This window comes from Astatotilapia calliptera, chromosome 6, assembly GCF_900246225.1.
Source record: "Astatotilapia calliptera chromosome 6, fAstCal1.2, whole genome shotgun sequence".
Taxonomy (NCBI): Eukaryota; Metazoa; Chordata; class Actinopteri; order Cichliformes; family Cichlidae; genus Astatotilapia; species Astatotilapia calliptera.
The window spans coordinates 17,806,925-17,821,882 of record NC_039307.1 but is presented as its reverse complement, the minus strand read 5'-3'; the positions used below and the strand labels follow the sequence as shown (position 1 = coordinate 17,821,882).

The 14,958-nt window shown below is 42.7% G+C and overlaps 1 protein-coding gene across 8 annotated transcripts in view; it reads right to left on the bottom strand.

The window, feature by feature from the left end:
• Positions 1-883: 883 nt before the first annotated feature.
• Positions 884-14,958, bottom strand: part of grin2bb (glutamate receptor, ionotropic, N-methyl D-aspartate 2B, genome duplicate b) — a 145,400-nt gene continuing 131,325 nt past the window's right edge. For 6 of the 8 annotated variants that reach the window (XM_026170717.1, XM_026170716.1, XM_026170719.1 and 3 more), the window contains 2 exons: positions 10,018-10,256; positions 884-3,568 (listed from right to left, as the gene is read on the bottom strand). In XM_026170717.1, the coding sequence (XP_026026502.1) occupies positions 1,199-3,568; positions 10,018-10,256 (2,609 nt within the window). In that variant the 3' untranslated portion in view covers positions 884-1,198. The remainder of the gene's footprint in view (positions 3,569-10,017; positions 10,257-14,958) is intronic. The other 2 variants (XM_026170722.1, XM_026170723.1) reach the window with 2 other exon arrangements.

Sequence of the window (14,958 nt, the reverse complement as noted above, 5' to 3'; positions counted from 1 at the left end):
ATTGGTCGGGGATCAAAGTGCAAATTTAAGCTTCCTCCGTGTCTAGTATTGTGTTATACAGTCAGCTAAACACCTCAAACTCTGCTCTCGTATTGGAAATGGTGACTTGGATGTTCAGTTTTCAAACCAATTGATTAATTACTCGCAGGTGAATCTGTCTTTCCAACAGAAGATAGATGGAGAATCAGTATTAGTCCTTTAAGGCACATCCAGCTCAAAATGTGAGACCCATTTGGAACTGCCAGGCAGAAAGAAATGACAGCAAAACGGCAAATCAGTATGATGATGTCGTTTCTGCAGCTGAGAAAAAAAAGACCTTTGCAAATTTTCCAAGTACACACGATGTACTCAGCAAATCATGCCTTTCACGTACACTTCACAGCAATCAAAAGTGAGAAAAGTAAAAGAAAACAAAACAAAAAACATGAAGAATTGATAGCAAAGAAGAGTCCAAATTACAGGAACCCCCCCTCACCCTCACCCCCCACGAAAAAAAAGATCTGTACCGACATCGGGTCTATCAGACTCCTGTAAATTGGTAAGCTAAGAAAGAATCAACATCATACAAATATGTAACATGAACTATTCAAATAAATAAACTTTAAAAACAATCCAAACCGATCATCATTAAACACTGGAATAATATTCAATAATATTATTAACATTATCAATACAGTTATTGTTAGTGTACCCTGTTACTTCAGCAGAAGTGTTGATTTCTCATTCATGATTGTATTTCCGTTGCTAAACAAAACGTTTGTTTTGGTGTTGAGGAGCTGCAGGAGGGAGGGAAAGACAAAGAGCATGTGACGAGAGCAGAGGCTGGAAATTTGATTTCACCCCCCCTTCCCTACTACTTCCCTCCCATTCCTCCCTCCCTCCCTTTAGATCTTTCACTGAGCATCGGAGCAGCACCAGAATCCTCTCTTCTCATTAAAAACTTGTCTCCCGCCGGACTTCACCACAGCTTAGCCGGCAGTGGCCTGTGTGCATTGTCCAAATTCTTTCCATTTAGTGGAGTGAGAACAGCACACACGCGCGCGCGCACACACACATACACACAATTGTGCCTTATCATTTTCTTCACGCAGAGAGGTCATCAGCCTGTGCTGTTTCTGCTTTTTCCTCTTCCCCTCATTTTCTTCGCCCACTTCAACTCCTCCCTCTCGCCTCTCTCTTTCTTCCACTGTCTTCGCTCTCAAACGTCTGACTCAATGCTGGAGAGCTTTTCATAAACGTGTCCATTGCTGGCACCGTTGAATGGTCTCTGTCCCTGCCCCAAACCTAACGTGTCCCTGCCCCCAGGCAGTAGTTTGTTGCCCCCGTGGTGGTTCCCCATGGGCCCTCCCACCCCGCCCAGACACAGCTCTTGGGGGAACCTGGGGGCCACATTGGACATCACCCCAGCTGTGGCGGATGCGGGCAAATAGGAAGTTGCTCCCATGGAGCTGCGGAAGTCCCCTCCTCCTCGGCTGTTGTTGAGAAGTTGCTGCTGCTGCTGCTGTTGCTGCGTCTGTGGCTTTTTGATGTAGTACGGTTTGGCACCGTGTAAAAGACACTGGTCGTCGCCGAAGGTTGGGATGAAGGGATTCTGGTTCACCTTATCTGGGTAGAGAGATTTAGACAAGGAGTAAGTCCCGGCCCCTCTGCTACCACCACCACCACCACCACCACCACAGCCCCCACCTCCCATCATAGCTCTATCTCTGTCCCTCAGGTCTCTTTCCCCCACCGACCGCCGATGCAACCCACCTTCGCCTCCACGGAACAAACTGCAGGAGGAGCCTCCCTTGGCCCTATCCCCGCCTATCCCTCCAAACATTGGAGACTCTCTATCACCTGAATACCTCTCAAACATGTGAGCATAAGGGCTGGGGCCCTCCATGGAGCGATCTCTGTCTTTCAAGCTCACACTCCGGGGCTGTTGAAACTGCCCCCCAACGCCCCCACCCATCCCCATGCGACCTGCCCCCTCCCTCTGCAGGTCCACAAATGTGTCGTATGAGTGCTGCCTCCGTAACACCCTCCCGCCCGGCCCTAGCTTCCTGCGCTGTGCCTGAGTTTGTGTTTGGCTGGGTCCTACGCTACCCTTAACTCCAGTGAACATCATGTTGTTATCCTCACTAATGTTATAAAGGTTGCTCGGCTGAATCTTACAGGAGTCACAGCGTTTGGATGTGGCGGAGCTGGGACGACTGCTGGTCCCCCCAACTCCACTAACTGGACAAGTACTGCCTCCTCCACTATGGTGGCACACACTGTGGCAGTTACGACACTCCCAGTCACCCCCTGCTATGCCACCCCCTCCTATCCCTGACACCCCCTTTTCCCAGCAGGTGTGGGCCTGCTGCCCTGCCGACACCGGACCAAGCCCATCCGATTTCTTTTCTTTACCTTTGAGGAAGTCTTCCACAGGTACTAAGCTTTTACAGATACCACCACCGCTACCACCGCCCACACCACTTCCACCCTCTTGCTCCCACATGGCCTTGCCCTCCTTGGAGCGGAACTGGTCCGCATAGAAATCCCTCAGGTTCTCTTTATCCCTGCGGAATAAGTAAGGTGAAGCATTACCCCCTCCTCCTCCCCTCTTCCGCTCCAGGGGTGGTGAGACCGTGCGGTGTGCCTGGGGCCCGTGGGGGAAGTGGTGGTGGACGGTGTGGTGGTGGGGTCTCCTCCTGAAGCCGCTCAGCTCTATCTCGTCCTGCTCCCGTCTGCACTTGGCAGAGGCTGGCCTCTTTTTCAGGCTGTCCCTGTACTGCTTACGCCGCTTGGCGTTTCCTTCCAGGTTGCCGTAGGTGACGGTGTGCGTGGAGATATCCGACACATCAGAGCGAATGTTCCCATCGTCACCCCCTGAGCCTCCCCCCCCCCCACAGTACCTGTCATGCCCCCCGATGAGCCCCGTGCTGGATGCACCTCCTTTGAAAGAAAACCTGCCGTACACATTGCTGCCCTTGAACCCACCCTGGCTGGAATCCGCAGGGGTGTGGCCAGCGATCAGGTCAAATTTACTGGTATTCCTGTGAGTCATGGAGGGGCGGGGCTGGGTGGTGAAGATAGGCGCTACCCCTCCCCCCAAACTGTCGCAATCGAACATGCCCCCCTCCAACGAGCTAGCGCTGCCTAAGCTACGCGGCCTATTTGGCGGGGGGCCGGACATACCCAGAGCCGGGTGGTGGTGCCGGTAATGGTCCTGGTACAAGTTGCTGTCCTTCAGGGGCAAGTTGCCAAAAGTCCTCTCCACCTCGCTGATGTAGTCACTGAACATGTTGTCCTCTGGCATGTAGGGTGGCGCAGACTTGCAGTCTACAGGGTGACCCACCAGGCTGCGCCGGTGCTCCTGGATATCGTATATAGCCGACTCACGGCCGCTGTGGCTATATTCCAGGGCGGCGTGTGGAGAGCCGTTAACGCCCGGAACGGCAGTCATGTCCTTGGCAGTGCGGAGCAACCGCAGGATGTTCGAGTGAGTGTTGTTCATGTTCTTCTTTATGGTGGATGAGGGGGAGTCTATGGTGGACTTGTTTTCCTCGATTTGGACTCCATGGATGCAGCTGTAGATACCCTGCAGATTGATAATGAGAAGAAAAGGGAAGGTAGAGAGAGATAAAGAGAGGGTGAGACCATGGAAGGGAGAAAGAGTGAGTGTGATAAGGTATGACTCCCAAGAGAGATCACAATAACAGCAAAATGTGTGGCAGGAGTAAGGAGTCAAGAACCAGAGGAGGGTTTAATGTTAAGAGAGACGGAGGCAGATACCAGACACAGAGACAGACAGAGAGAGGGAGAGAGGGAGAGGGAGGCAAACAGAAACAGGCAGAGGCAGAGAGGTTAATGCATTGCCATGTTCTCTATGACCACCCTCTTGTTTACACACTATTAAACAGTAATAGGGTCTGAGTTCATAAATGAATTTTCTCTGGGGAACGACGAGGACCCTCACAGCTGCTGCTCAGCCCTCAACCTCAGACACAGAGAACTGAGTGAGAAGAGACAGAGCAGATCAGAGCCTTAATTGATATCACAAGGGGAGCAAGTGAGTCAATAGGTTTGATCAATGTCATTTAAATTTAGCAGACACTCGCCTTGCTGTCTTTCTACTTACTTGTTTCTCTTTATAAACAATAGGGATCAATCACTTTTGTCTCACAGGTAAAAGATATAACCACTGACTAAATTTTACTCATAAGGTCACCATCCATCAGTGTGTGTGTGTGTGTGTGTTTGCTATGGTTGGTTAGTAGAAGCAGCATTTTCATGTGAGCGGAAGATTTTGCGAGTGGAGTCAAACAAGCATATTTAAATGGGGGCTGGGGGAATCTGTGGTTTAGGCAACAGCCAACTCTGAAAGGTCGAGGACGCACTACCCACCAGCCAGTGTGCAGGCCAGTATTCCTCAAAGGCGTCAACTTGTCAGAAACTGTTTCCGTCGGCCTCTTAGTCACTTTCATGAATGCGATTCGTCAACCACCCCCACCCCCTCTTTTCCTTTATGCCTCCATTCTGTCTTTGGGTCTGCCTTATCTCCGTTTCCGGGTGCTTTGGTGAGCAGCAGCCGCTCCGATGGGATTGTCTGTCTTTATCTGTCTGCATCTATCGCTACTACAGCTGCAGTGAAAGGTAATGAAACACAGGTTCTAGGCACACCACTGTGTCTGTTCTCTGCTACCCTTTGTCCTGTTACCAGTTTTATTCTTTTATCATGACTGTTGCTAACTTATCTTTTGATCTGTCTCTGAATTTTCTTAGCCCCTTGCTGTCCCATCACTTGTCACCTTCTTGCTTTATGTGACCTGCCCTGCCATTTGGAAATATTTCTCGCAGCTACAATCTTCAAACAGGCATGGAAATGTATGACAGACATCTGTATGGGCAGAAATCTGTGCCATCAGAAACTGAATTTGAATAAGTTCAATTTGAATTTGAATTGCTCAGATTGAATCTGAATTGTAACTTGAATAAATGCTTTTGAAAACTGAATTTGAATTAGTCTAATTTGAAATTGAATTTATGGTTTGAAAATGAATTGATTTGCTTTGAAACTGCATTTTATCCTTTAAAAATTCAGCTCTCGAATAATTTCAGTTTCACTTCTCACCATTCAGTTTCAGTTCTGCAATTCAATTTCAGTTCCAAAATTCAGTTTTTTGGAACTTACATCCGGTTCCGGTTCAAGCGCAGATTAATAGAACTACGTTTTACTAGCGAACCGAAAGTGTTACCGACGGGCATCTACAGCGTCTTGAGCTGAATTAAGGCTTCAGAAGTCATTCGTCATGTCGAATGACCAGCGGATAAACTCTCAGGTTGGTAATAAATGTATTACATGTATAAGAACAAGCGTCATGTTAACAAAAGATAGCCGTACAGTAACTGTTATGCTTATTGTAGCTGTTAGCTAAAAACGCTAATTTAGCATAGTTTGCCCTGAATTCAGCTTTGACAAACAAATATGATCGACTGTTTCTAGTAGAATTCCAAAGTTGTCATCTTGGACCCTCTCAGAATGCTTGCAGAGACCCCTACAGTAGGGAAACATGCAAAACGGTGCCCAAACCTTTGTATTTTAGCTTTATTTATGCCTTACACAGCATCCCAACTCTTTAGCTAACTTCATAACTTTAGCTAAAGTGAATAGTTAGTCTAATTCATTAGTGCAGATATGATATGTGACTAGCACTGTGTTTAACTACCATAATAATTTTTAGGGTACTGAGTGCATGCTTAATTAGATTTTTGCTTTTTAAAAACACACTGCTCCATTACTATGTTTGACAGGCTGAAGTTGTCGGGTCACCTCCTAAATCGACTATCTTTTACAGGTGTTTTGTGCCAGAAATGGAGTGTCCACTGAAGACTGAAGATACTGAATCTCTACACCTTGCCATTGATCCCTCTTGTGCCTTCATATAGACAAGAGACATTAACTTAACCATTCTCATATGCTCTGTACCTACATCACCTTCCCTGACAGTCGTAGCTTGGCTCATCTGAGGGTGAAATTATAAGAATGTGTTATTTTGCAAAGTGCTCTCTAGGGTTCCTAAATAAAATATGGCATTGAGGTCATTTCTTTTGAATTAATCCCTTCTTCTGAAATATAAGAACCTCTGCTGGTTTTAATGGCACTTTGGATTTCTTTACTTTCTGTTCCACTTCCAAACCCAAATAGATGCTGACAAGCTGACACAGTAACATGGAAGAGGGAAAGACGTTGGAAAGGACTACTACAAATAAACCTAATGCCTAACAATGAAAAGTGTAAAATAAGAACAATAATAATAATAATAAAGATAAAAGATGAAGTAACATGTTTTTAGTATTTTATTTATTCCAAATGATCATCCAGATGTCTGTGACATGTGATGACAAACACCATAATGGAAGGCCTTAGTCATCACATGCTTAAACTCATATATTTTTGCATATGCTGAACAGGCAGTCAGACATGCTGTAACTGTGGGGTAGAAAACAGCATGAACACCATACGGCAGGTGTCTCAAACTCCAGTCCTCGAGGGCATGGAAAAGTTGCATGACACTTTGACCCTTGAGGACTGGAGTTTGAGACCCCTGTCATATGGAATATGACAGGTGTGGTTGAACTGCATGAAGACTCTGAAGTTTGTCTTCTCTTCTGGCAGGACAGGAATGTAGCCTTGTCCTGTGAGCCACTGTAAGGATGTACTTAGAGTAGAACTGGACTGTCACCGGCCTCAGGCTCTTCACCCTTTTCAAAGACAAAGCAGTCATTTAGATAAAATATTAGATATTGTTTACCTGTAAATGCACAAAGTAAATTTAGAAATGTAATTATTGTCAAGAGTGAACAAGTACTGATAGTGTAATCTACAGCTGTGGCCAAACGTTTAGAGAAGTGTTGTTTGCTTATTTACAAAGTTTGCTGTTTCAGTGATAGTTGTATATCACATTATATCACTTCAAACAGAGGTGATCCAGTAATGCTGCACTAATGAATTAGACTAACTATTCACTTTAGCTAAAGTTATTAAGTTAGCTAAAGAGTTGAGATGCTGTGTAAGGCATAAATAAAGCTAAAATACAAAGGTTTGGGCACCGTTTTGCATGTTTCCCTACTGTAGGGGTCTCTGCAAGCATTCTGAGAGGGTACAAGATGACAACTTTGGAATTCTACTAGAAACAGTCGATCATATTTGTTTGTCAAAGCTGAATTCAGGGCAAACTACGCTAAATTAGCGTTTTTAGCTAACGGCTACAATAAGCATAACAGTTACTGTACGGCTATCATTTGTTAACATGACGCTTGTTCTTATACATGTAATACATTTATTACCAACCTGAGAGTTTATCCGCTGGTCATTCGACATGACGAATGACTTCTGAAGTCTTAATTCAGCTCAAGACGCTGTAGATGCCCGTCGGTGACACTTTCAGTCCGCTAGTAAAACGTAGTTCTATTAATCTGCGCTTGAACCGGAACCGGATGTAAGTTCCAAAAAACTGAATTTTGGAACTGAAATTGAATTGTAGAACTGAAACTGAATGGTGAGAAGTGAAACTGAAATTATTCGAGAGCTGAATTTTTAAAGGATAAAATGCAGTTTCAAAGCAAATCAATTCATTTTCAAAATATAAAATTCAATTTCAATTTAGTGATGATCATTTTCAAACCATAAATTCAATTTCAAATTAGACTAATTCAAATTCAGTTTTCAAAAGCATTTATTCAAGTTACAATTCAGATTCAATCTGAGCAATTCAAATTCAAATTGAACTTATTCAAATTCAGTTTCTGATGGCACAGATTTCTGCCCATACATCTGCTTGACTAATCCGCTCTTGAGTTGTAGGAGACAATTCTGAAATTTGTCTGCAACTAGAATTTATTTAATTCAACAAGTGACAAGCTCTTCTCACGCTTTGTAAAAAAAAGAAAAAGAAAAAGAAATCTAACACAGATGGAGGTTGCTACCATTTCAAAAACACAGACGACAGTGTGCTTCAGTAGCGCTTATGGCCTGCACTCTCTTTTATTGTCCTTCTGGTCATTCTGAGTAGGTGTAAACCAGATTACCTTACAATTAGAAACACCTTCATCCTTAAGACCAAACCCATAAACAGCAGTGTCCCTTTTTCCTGGGCAATAATAACTAAGGCAATTTGCATACAACAGCAACCTGCTTCTTAAAAGGTAACATTATGCAAATGCTTGACACTTCAAATGACTATTTATATGGACCCAATTTACATGGGGAGGAGGTGACAAGGTAAAAAAAAAAAAGGTTTCAGCTTCTCTCAGGTTTCATTTTTAGCATGCTAACTCCCTCTGCTTACAAACAAGCACGGCACAATGAATGACTTCCAGGAGAGAGGCTCTGAAAATGTGTCCAAATCTTAATGATTTCTGTGTCTCGCTTCTTGACGATGGCTCGCTTTTCACCTCAGCTCCAAGTGCAGGTATTTCTAGCAGACAGAAGCACATTTGCTTTTCAGATATGGATAACAAACAGTTTGTGTCAAGCCTCTGAAATGCCTACTTTTTGTGTTAATTTGTTATTTCCAAAGAACCAATCAATTCCATTCAATTCAGTTTTATTAATGTAGCACCAAATTACAACAATAATTGCCTCAAGGTGCCTTATATTGTAAGGTAGAGACCCTACAATAATACAGAGAAAACAGAGAAAACCCCAACAAGCATATGACTCCCTGTGCTCATGCCCCTATGAGCAAGCACTTAGGTGACAGCAGGAAGGAAAAACTCCCTTTTAACAGGAAGAAACCTAGAGCAGAACGAGGCTGTCATCGACGAGGGCCGGTCATCTGCCGTGACCGGTTGGAGGTGAAGGGAGGAGGATGTAACAAAACTGATAAAAATACAGGATAAGCCATTTGTGTTAGAGTTGATGGGCGTTATCGGGTGTTTAGCTGATGACAAAGTGTCTCAGTACTTCTTTACGGTCATATTTGTAGAGGCTGGAAATTTTTTATTTTTTTTTAAGTTTTCCTGGGCTTTGTTTCTCTTTTTTGTACTTATACCTGGCCTGCTGAGAAGCACCTGCAGGATCGAACATCAGGGCCATGAAGCGTCCTTTCTTCTTTTTTCTGTTTTTGCACTGACATGTGAACAGCAGAGCTTCAACATCAACATATTGACTTGTCATCATAGAAAAGACAAAAATGCACCCAAGTTCACTCAGATTTCTTGTCTTAGTGTACTGATCATGTGATTTAGCACAGCATTTGCTCCATGCTCTTTAGGAAGAGCTGCTGTTGTCGCTCCTGGATGCTGTAACGTTGCATAACTTCTCATATATGTAGTCTAAGTGCTATCTTTTGAAGCTGTTTTTCACCATTTCATGTGAACATGCAGTTCTGGTAACCATTACAATTAAAGTTATGGCTTTCTCCCTGTTAAGTGTGACAGAGACCTCGAATTAAATGCCAAATAAGTTCCCCAGAGGTGTTACCAAGATGGCTGCCAGAGGGTAAGATCAGTTTCTGGAAGGACATTTGTTGCCTATGTTATTTATTTAAGATGCAGCTGTTGTAAACCCATATATCAGTGCTTTCAGAGGTCAGTTATGTTACTGCCCTGCAATGATCTCTAAAGTAATCCACCAATAAAGTAAAATAGGATTTTTTCTTGTTGCATTAATTCCACTAAATAAAATATGAAATAGATGTTAACTAACAAAAGTGACACTGAAATGCACATAATTGGATAAAGGATAAACACCTTCTTTGTCTATGACTGGCAGTATTAAATTGAGTTTGAATAGATAATAACGGGCTCTAGCAGCTATCTGGAGTATTTTTTTTATATCACTAGAATTTGTTTTTGTTGTTAACAACAGCCTGAGCTAAAAAAAAAAAAAAAAAGAAGCCGCAGGTAGCTCAGGTGAGTCATCGCATCTCCCTGACTGACTCCATCCACCTCAACCACAGCCAGTGGTTTTAAAACAGCCACTCCTGTGATCTTTCTGTCAGAAGGACAGAGGTCAGACCTAAAATAAAACACGAGCACACTCACTCTGCTAATGGAAAAGGTGAATCCGGGCTTTCCAGAGCACACGCCCATGAAGCAGAAGCGCAGCTGCCAGTAGAACAAATGTTCACAGATGAAGGTGATGAATGACAGAACCATGGCAGCCCCGAGCATGTAGAAGACCCCTGCCATGTTGTCCACGTCCAGCTGACTGCTCATCACCTCGTTCTTCTCATTGTGGCAGATGCCCGTCAGCCAGAGGGCCTCCAACTCCTCCATCTCACCTGGAGACACATACACACCGGTCAAAAGCGCTGGTCAAGTGTGACATGCAGATGGGTTTGTAGGTGTCTAAATGTATAAATATGTGTACAAAACAAGACGGCACTTGTTTGGTTTTTTCTAGATGGGCCATTGTTGCCAAAAACAGCTCAGGTCTCATGTACATGCAACAAATGTCACGTTCTATTATTCTGACTGAATACCCCCCAGACAAGCCTCCTCATTAAGGACTGCTTATGCAAGGCTAACCCCTTTGTTGTGTTGGTGGGGGGGGGGGACCAAAAATACAACTGCCTGCTGGGACTCAGCAGTCCTAGGAGAGGAAGTGTGCATGGTCATGTGAGAAGGGTTTCCGTCTAAAAACTGTGTCGCCGCCAGTTCCGCATCCCCGGGGAGATTACTAAAGGGGGAGGACACGTCCAGAGAGATTTGTTAGATCTGTGTATGAGCTTATGGTGTGTATAAGGTATTTTCCTGCTGCTTACATAAAACTATTGTGTGTGTGAGTGTTTGCACACATAGGTGTGGTCGTGTGCACTGTGTTTGTATCCAGAGGGGTCAAATTCTGCTTTTCTACCAGATTTGATGGGTGTCACAGAAGTACACACAAGTCCTTCAACACTAGTGTCCTGATGATTAAATACAGCGAGATAATGGCCCTGTTTTATAGAACAATAGAGTCTGCATCAGGAGGTTGGAGCGGTCGAGGGAGAAGTGGTTGACACAATATCAGATTTTCCCCACACAATTACGATTGCTGTGCATTTATTGCAGTGTTTGTCAATTTACAGTGAACAATACTAACAAATTAACACCAATAAAGTCCAATAAGAACTTTTTGACTCCACTATTCTTCCTAATGAGGCAAATAGTAAAAACGAAATAAATAAAAAGACATGGATAAACAAGTATGAACAAACATTGTGTACCCACTGCTGAGTTTACATAGAAAATATCACGAAGCAGCAGAGCACAGTGACTTTGTTCAAACCAGTGCTCGGTGGTTCTGGATTATTTACGCTTGTATCATATGCACATTTTTTAAAATTATTGCTGGTATTTTCAACACACGCAGATTACATTGTAGATCGTTTAGGAGTTTTGTGTTTTGCACTTTGGAAAACATATCAAATGTTTAAACAAAGAAAATGTAAGAACAAAATAAGGTCATTTTGAATTTGATGGCAGCAACATCACGAGTTGAGTCCATTATTATCTGCATAATAATGTTGCTCTTAATTAAACCTATATATACCTTTCAGCATCAATGGTGCCTTTCCAGTTCATTAGACTCTAACAAACATGTTCCCATCCCAACACATAACATCCCAACACTATGTGACAAATCGTCAGTATGTTATGCGCTCGGAGGCATGAGAGCTGTTTGGAATCACTTTGGAAAACACGATCTGATAGGGTTAAGGTTTTGGTTAAGGATTAAGGTTATAGTTAGGCCTGGAATGGAGGGCTGGAGCCTCTGCTCTGGAAACGGAGATGTGTTACCGCCACAAGTGGTAATCTGTTAGATTCAATTGAGAATCCGGATCGTCTCAAAAGGATGTGGAAGGGTACCTTTCACGTTACTATGCAATGCCTCGGGCCGTTACAAATCGTCGGTATGTGACACGTTGGGAATGAGAATGCTCTAACACCAGATTCAGGCTTTTGAACTGAGCTCTGATTACAAGCCAGATGGAGCCTCTTCTCTTTGGTCTGGAGAATGCAGAATTCATGTTTTACGAAAAGAATCTTAAATTCAAAATTGACATTTTCCACTTAGTCTTATTACATTTTCAAAGAGGTTAGGTCAAAAGAAGACGGCGGTGTTTCTGGATCATTTTCATATATGACTACGTTTTTGCAACATACATTTTTAGATGACGCAGTCGTCTCACAGACACTGATTTCTGGAAGTGTTTCTGAGTCCGTGCAGTGATTTCTATGACAGAATCATGCAGTCCTGCCCGAGCAGCCAAAGATTACAAACAGTTTTGATTTATGGACTTGTCCCTTGCGCACAGAGATTTCTCCAGATTCTCTGGATGTTTTGCTGATACTATGTAATATACATGATTAGAACTTCAGTTTTGCAATTTTACATTGCAGAACAATATTCTATAATTAGGATGAAGTTCCACAGCTTGCAGACACAGTTTTGTTTGCAGATTGGGGAATCTCTGTCCATCTTTGCCTCTGAGAAACTCTGCCTGTCAAACATGCTCTCTTTATAGTTCAGTTCAATTCAGTTTTATTAATATGGCACCAAATCACAACAATACAACTTTATGCTGTAAGGTAAAGACCCTACAATAATACAGAGAAAACCCTAACAATCACATGTAGCCAGTGTTGGGAAGGTTACTTTTAAAATGTATTCCATTACAGAATACAGAATACATGCCCCAAAATGTATTCTGTAACGTATTCCGTTACGTTACTCAATGACAGTAACGTATTCTGAATACTTTGGATTACTTAATATATTATCATGCTTTTTACAACAACGTGAATGTACTATTGCTGTGTGATTTATTACTATTACTGAAGGTCCGCGACTCCGAGCTGTAGTAAAGGGACCTCTGACTAATGCGGCGGGGTCCCTGTCGGCTCGTAGCCGAAAAATAGCTTTACTTTGTTGTGTGGGTCAACTTTTCTTGCGAGAGACAGAGAGAGACATTGAAAGACTGCTCCAACGGAACTTATTGTTTTCGGAGGAAAACACGAACACGGTGTACAGTCGAGTCTTAATAGCTTACTTACAACTGGGCTCGTCAGGCACTCTTCTTGGCTGAAGTGGTTATTATTATATTTACATGCTTCCAGCTCCCGTTTTTCCTCGATGACAACTCCAACCTTTCCACTCCCCTTTTTGTAACTGTATTCTGAATACCACCTTTTTAAACGGTAACTGTAACGGAATACAGTTACTCATATTTTGTATTTTAAATACGTAACGGCGGTACATGTATTCCGTTACTCCCCAACACTGCATGTAGCCCATGTGTAATCACTTGCGTGACAGTAGAAAGGAAATATGCTTTTTAACAGGAAGAAACCTCCAGAAGAATGAAGCTCAGGGATGGGCGGCCATCTGCCGCTCGATGGTCCAATCATTTTACTGACTTGTTGAAAGTTCACCTAATTAGTTACAAAATGTTCCTCCAGCTGTTTCTTTTTAGTACCACTTAATTTTCCAGCCTTTTGTTACCCAACGTTTACTGCCAAATTCAAAATGAGCTAATATTTGTTTTATGAAATAAAAATGTCTCACTTTCAAAATGTCATGTTTTCTGCATTTTACTGTGAATAAAACATGGGTTTAGAATATTTGCAAATCGATGCATTCTGTTTTTAGTTACATTTTTCAACTTTTGTGTTCATTTAATTTTTGTTTGGGTGTATTGACGAAAAACTACTTTGGTTTAGGGAAAGATTGTTGCTTAGGATAAAATATTAACCCTGCATGTTAAAAAAAACAAAATATGCATGTCATCTATGTCCATATGTCGAGGTGAGAGTAAGAGACACAGTGCCAATGAAAACGGCAAAGCTGTGCACGTGTTTGAGACTCCATTGATAAAACAAAAGTATTAGACTTGCTGGGACAAACAGTAGGTTGGTACATTAAGACCAAAATGAGCCTCAGTGAGGGATACAGAGCACTGTGTTATGTGGTAGTATTAAAGTGGGGGGCTGACAGTTTTTTCATGCTGATGAGTAACACACAGATAGTCATTGGATGGACTAAAACAAGGAGTATAACCTTTCAACTTGGGGAAATGCAATCCGTTGCAAGGTGATTTTTTTGGTGATTAAAGAACTACTTTTGTCACATCAACAGAGCTGAAACAATAGAATGAGCATCACGTCACATTAGGGCAGAAAGATTTGGGAAATAAATGGCCTCAAAAAGGAAATTTAAATGATCAAAGTGGTGGGAGATTGCCTGAGAAATATTTGATAGAATAACCTACTTTTTAGACTGACTTGTGACTACAAAGCACAAATGGGAATTCATTGATTCCCTTTAAATTTCCAAACAGATGTTTAGCTCCAGCATGACTGATTCATCTAAACAGTTTGCAACAGCTCTCCAAACTGAATACTTACTGCTATTAAATCTGCATAGCTTGCGCTTTTTTTGTAGAATGTGAACCAAATTGATGATATATTAGATTAATGAGCAGAATTTATCATGTGAAAGAAATATCTATGATTAAAATTCTTCTCCTATTACTCTGCTTATTCTTATTTTTCATTGTTCCCACCCCACCCCTCTCCTCCACCTTTACCTGTTCCTCCTGATCCTGCATCATTCCTGGCTGTTCTGTATGCAGTTCCACTATTTCCTGTTGCAAAGCCGCTACTGACCCCTTCCCCTCTGCATACAACTTGACTCGAACAGGAAGCAACAGAAATGAGCAAACATCGATGAGTCTGATCTCTTAACCTGTATGTGTGTTGACAGCCAAACAATCTGCAAGAGGTAATGAGAGGTAATGCTTGATGTGCTGGCCTCGTGTACACGGCAAGATTTTACTTCCATTTGGATATATTCGTGGAGATGTGTCACAACACTCAAGCATCCACACAGCTACATGTCACAATCACATCCTTTCACAAGCCAGCACTTTAATGTACGCCACTCGGGAAGTTCCCAACAGTGTGTGTCGACGTCTGGATCAATCTGACTCCGAACGATCT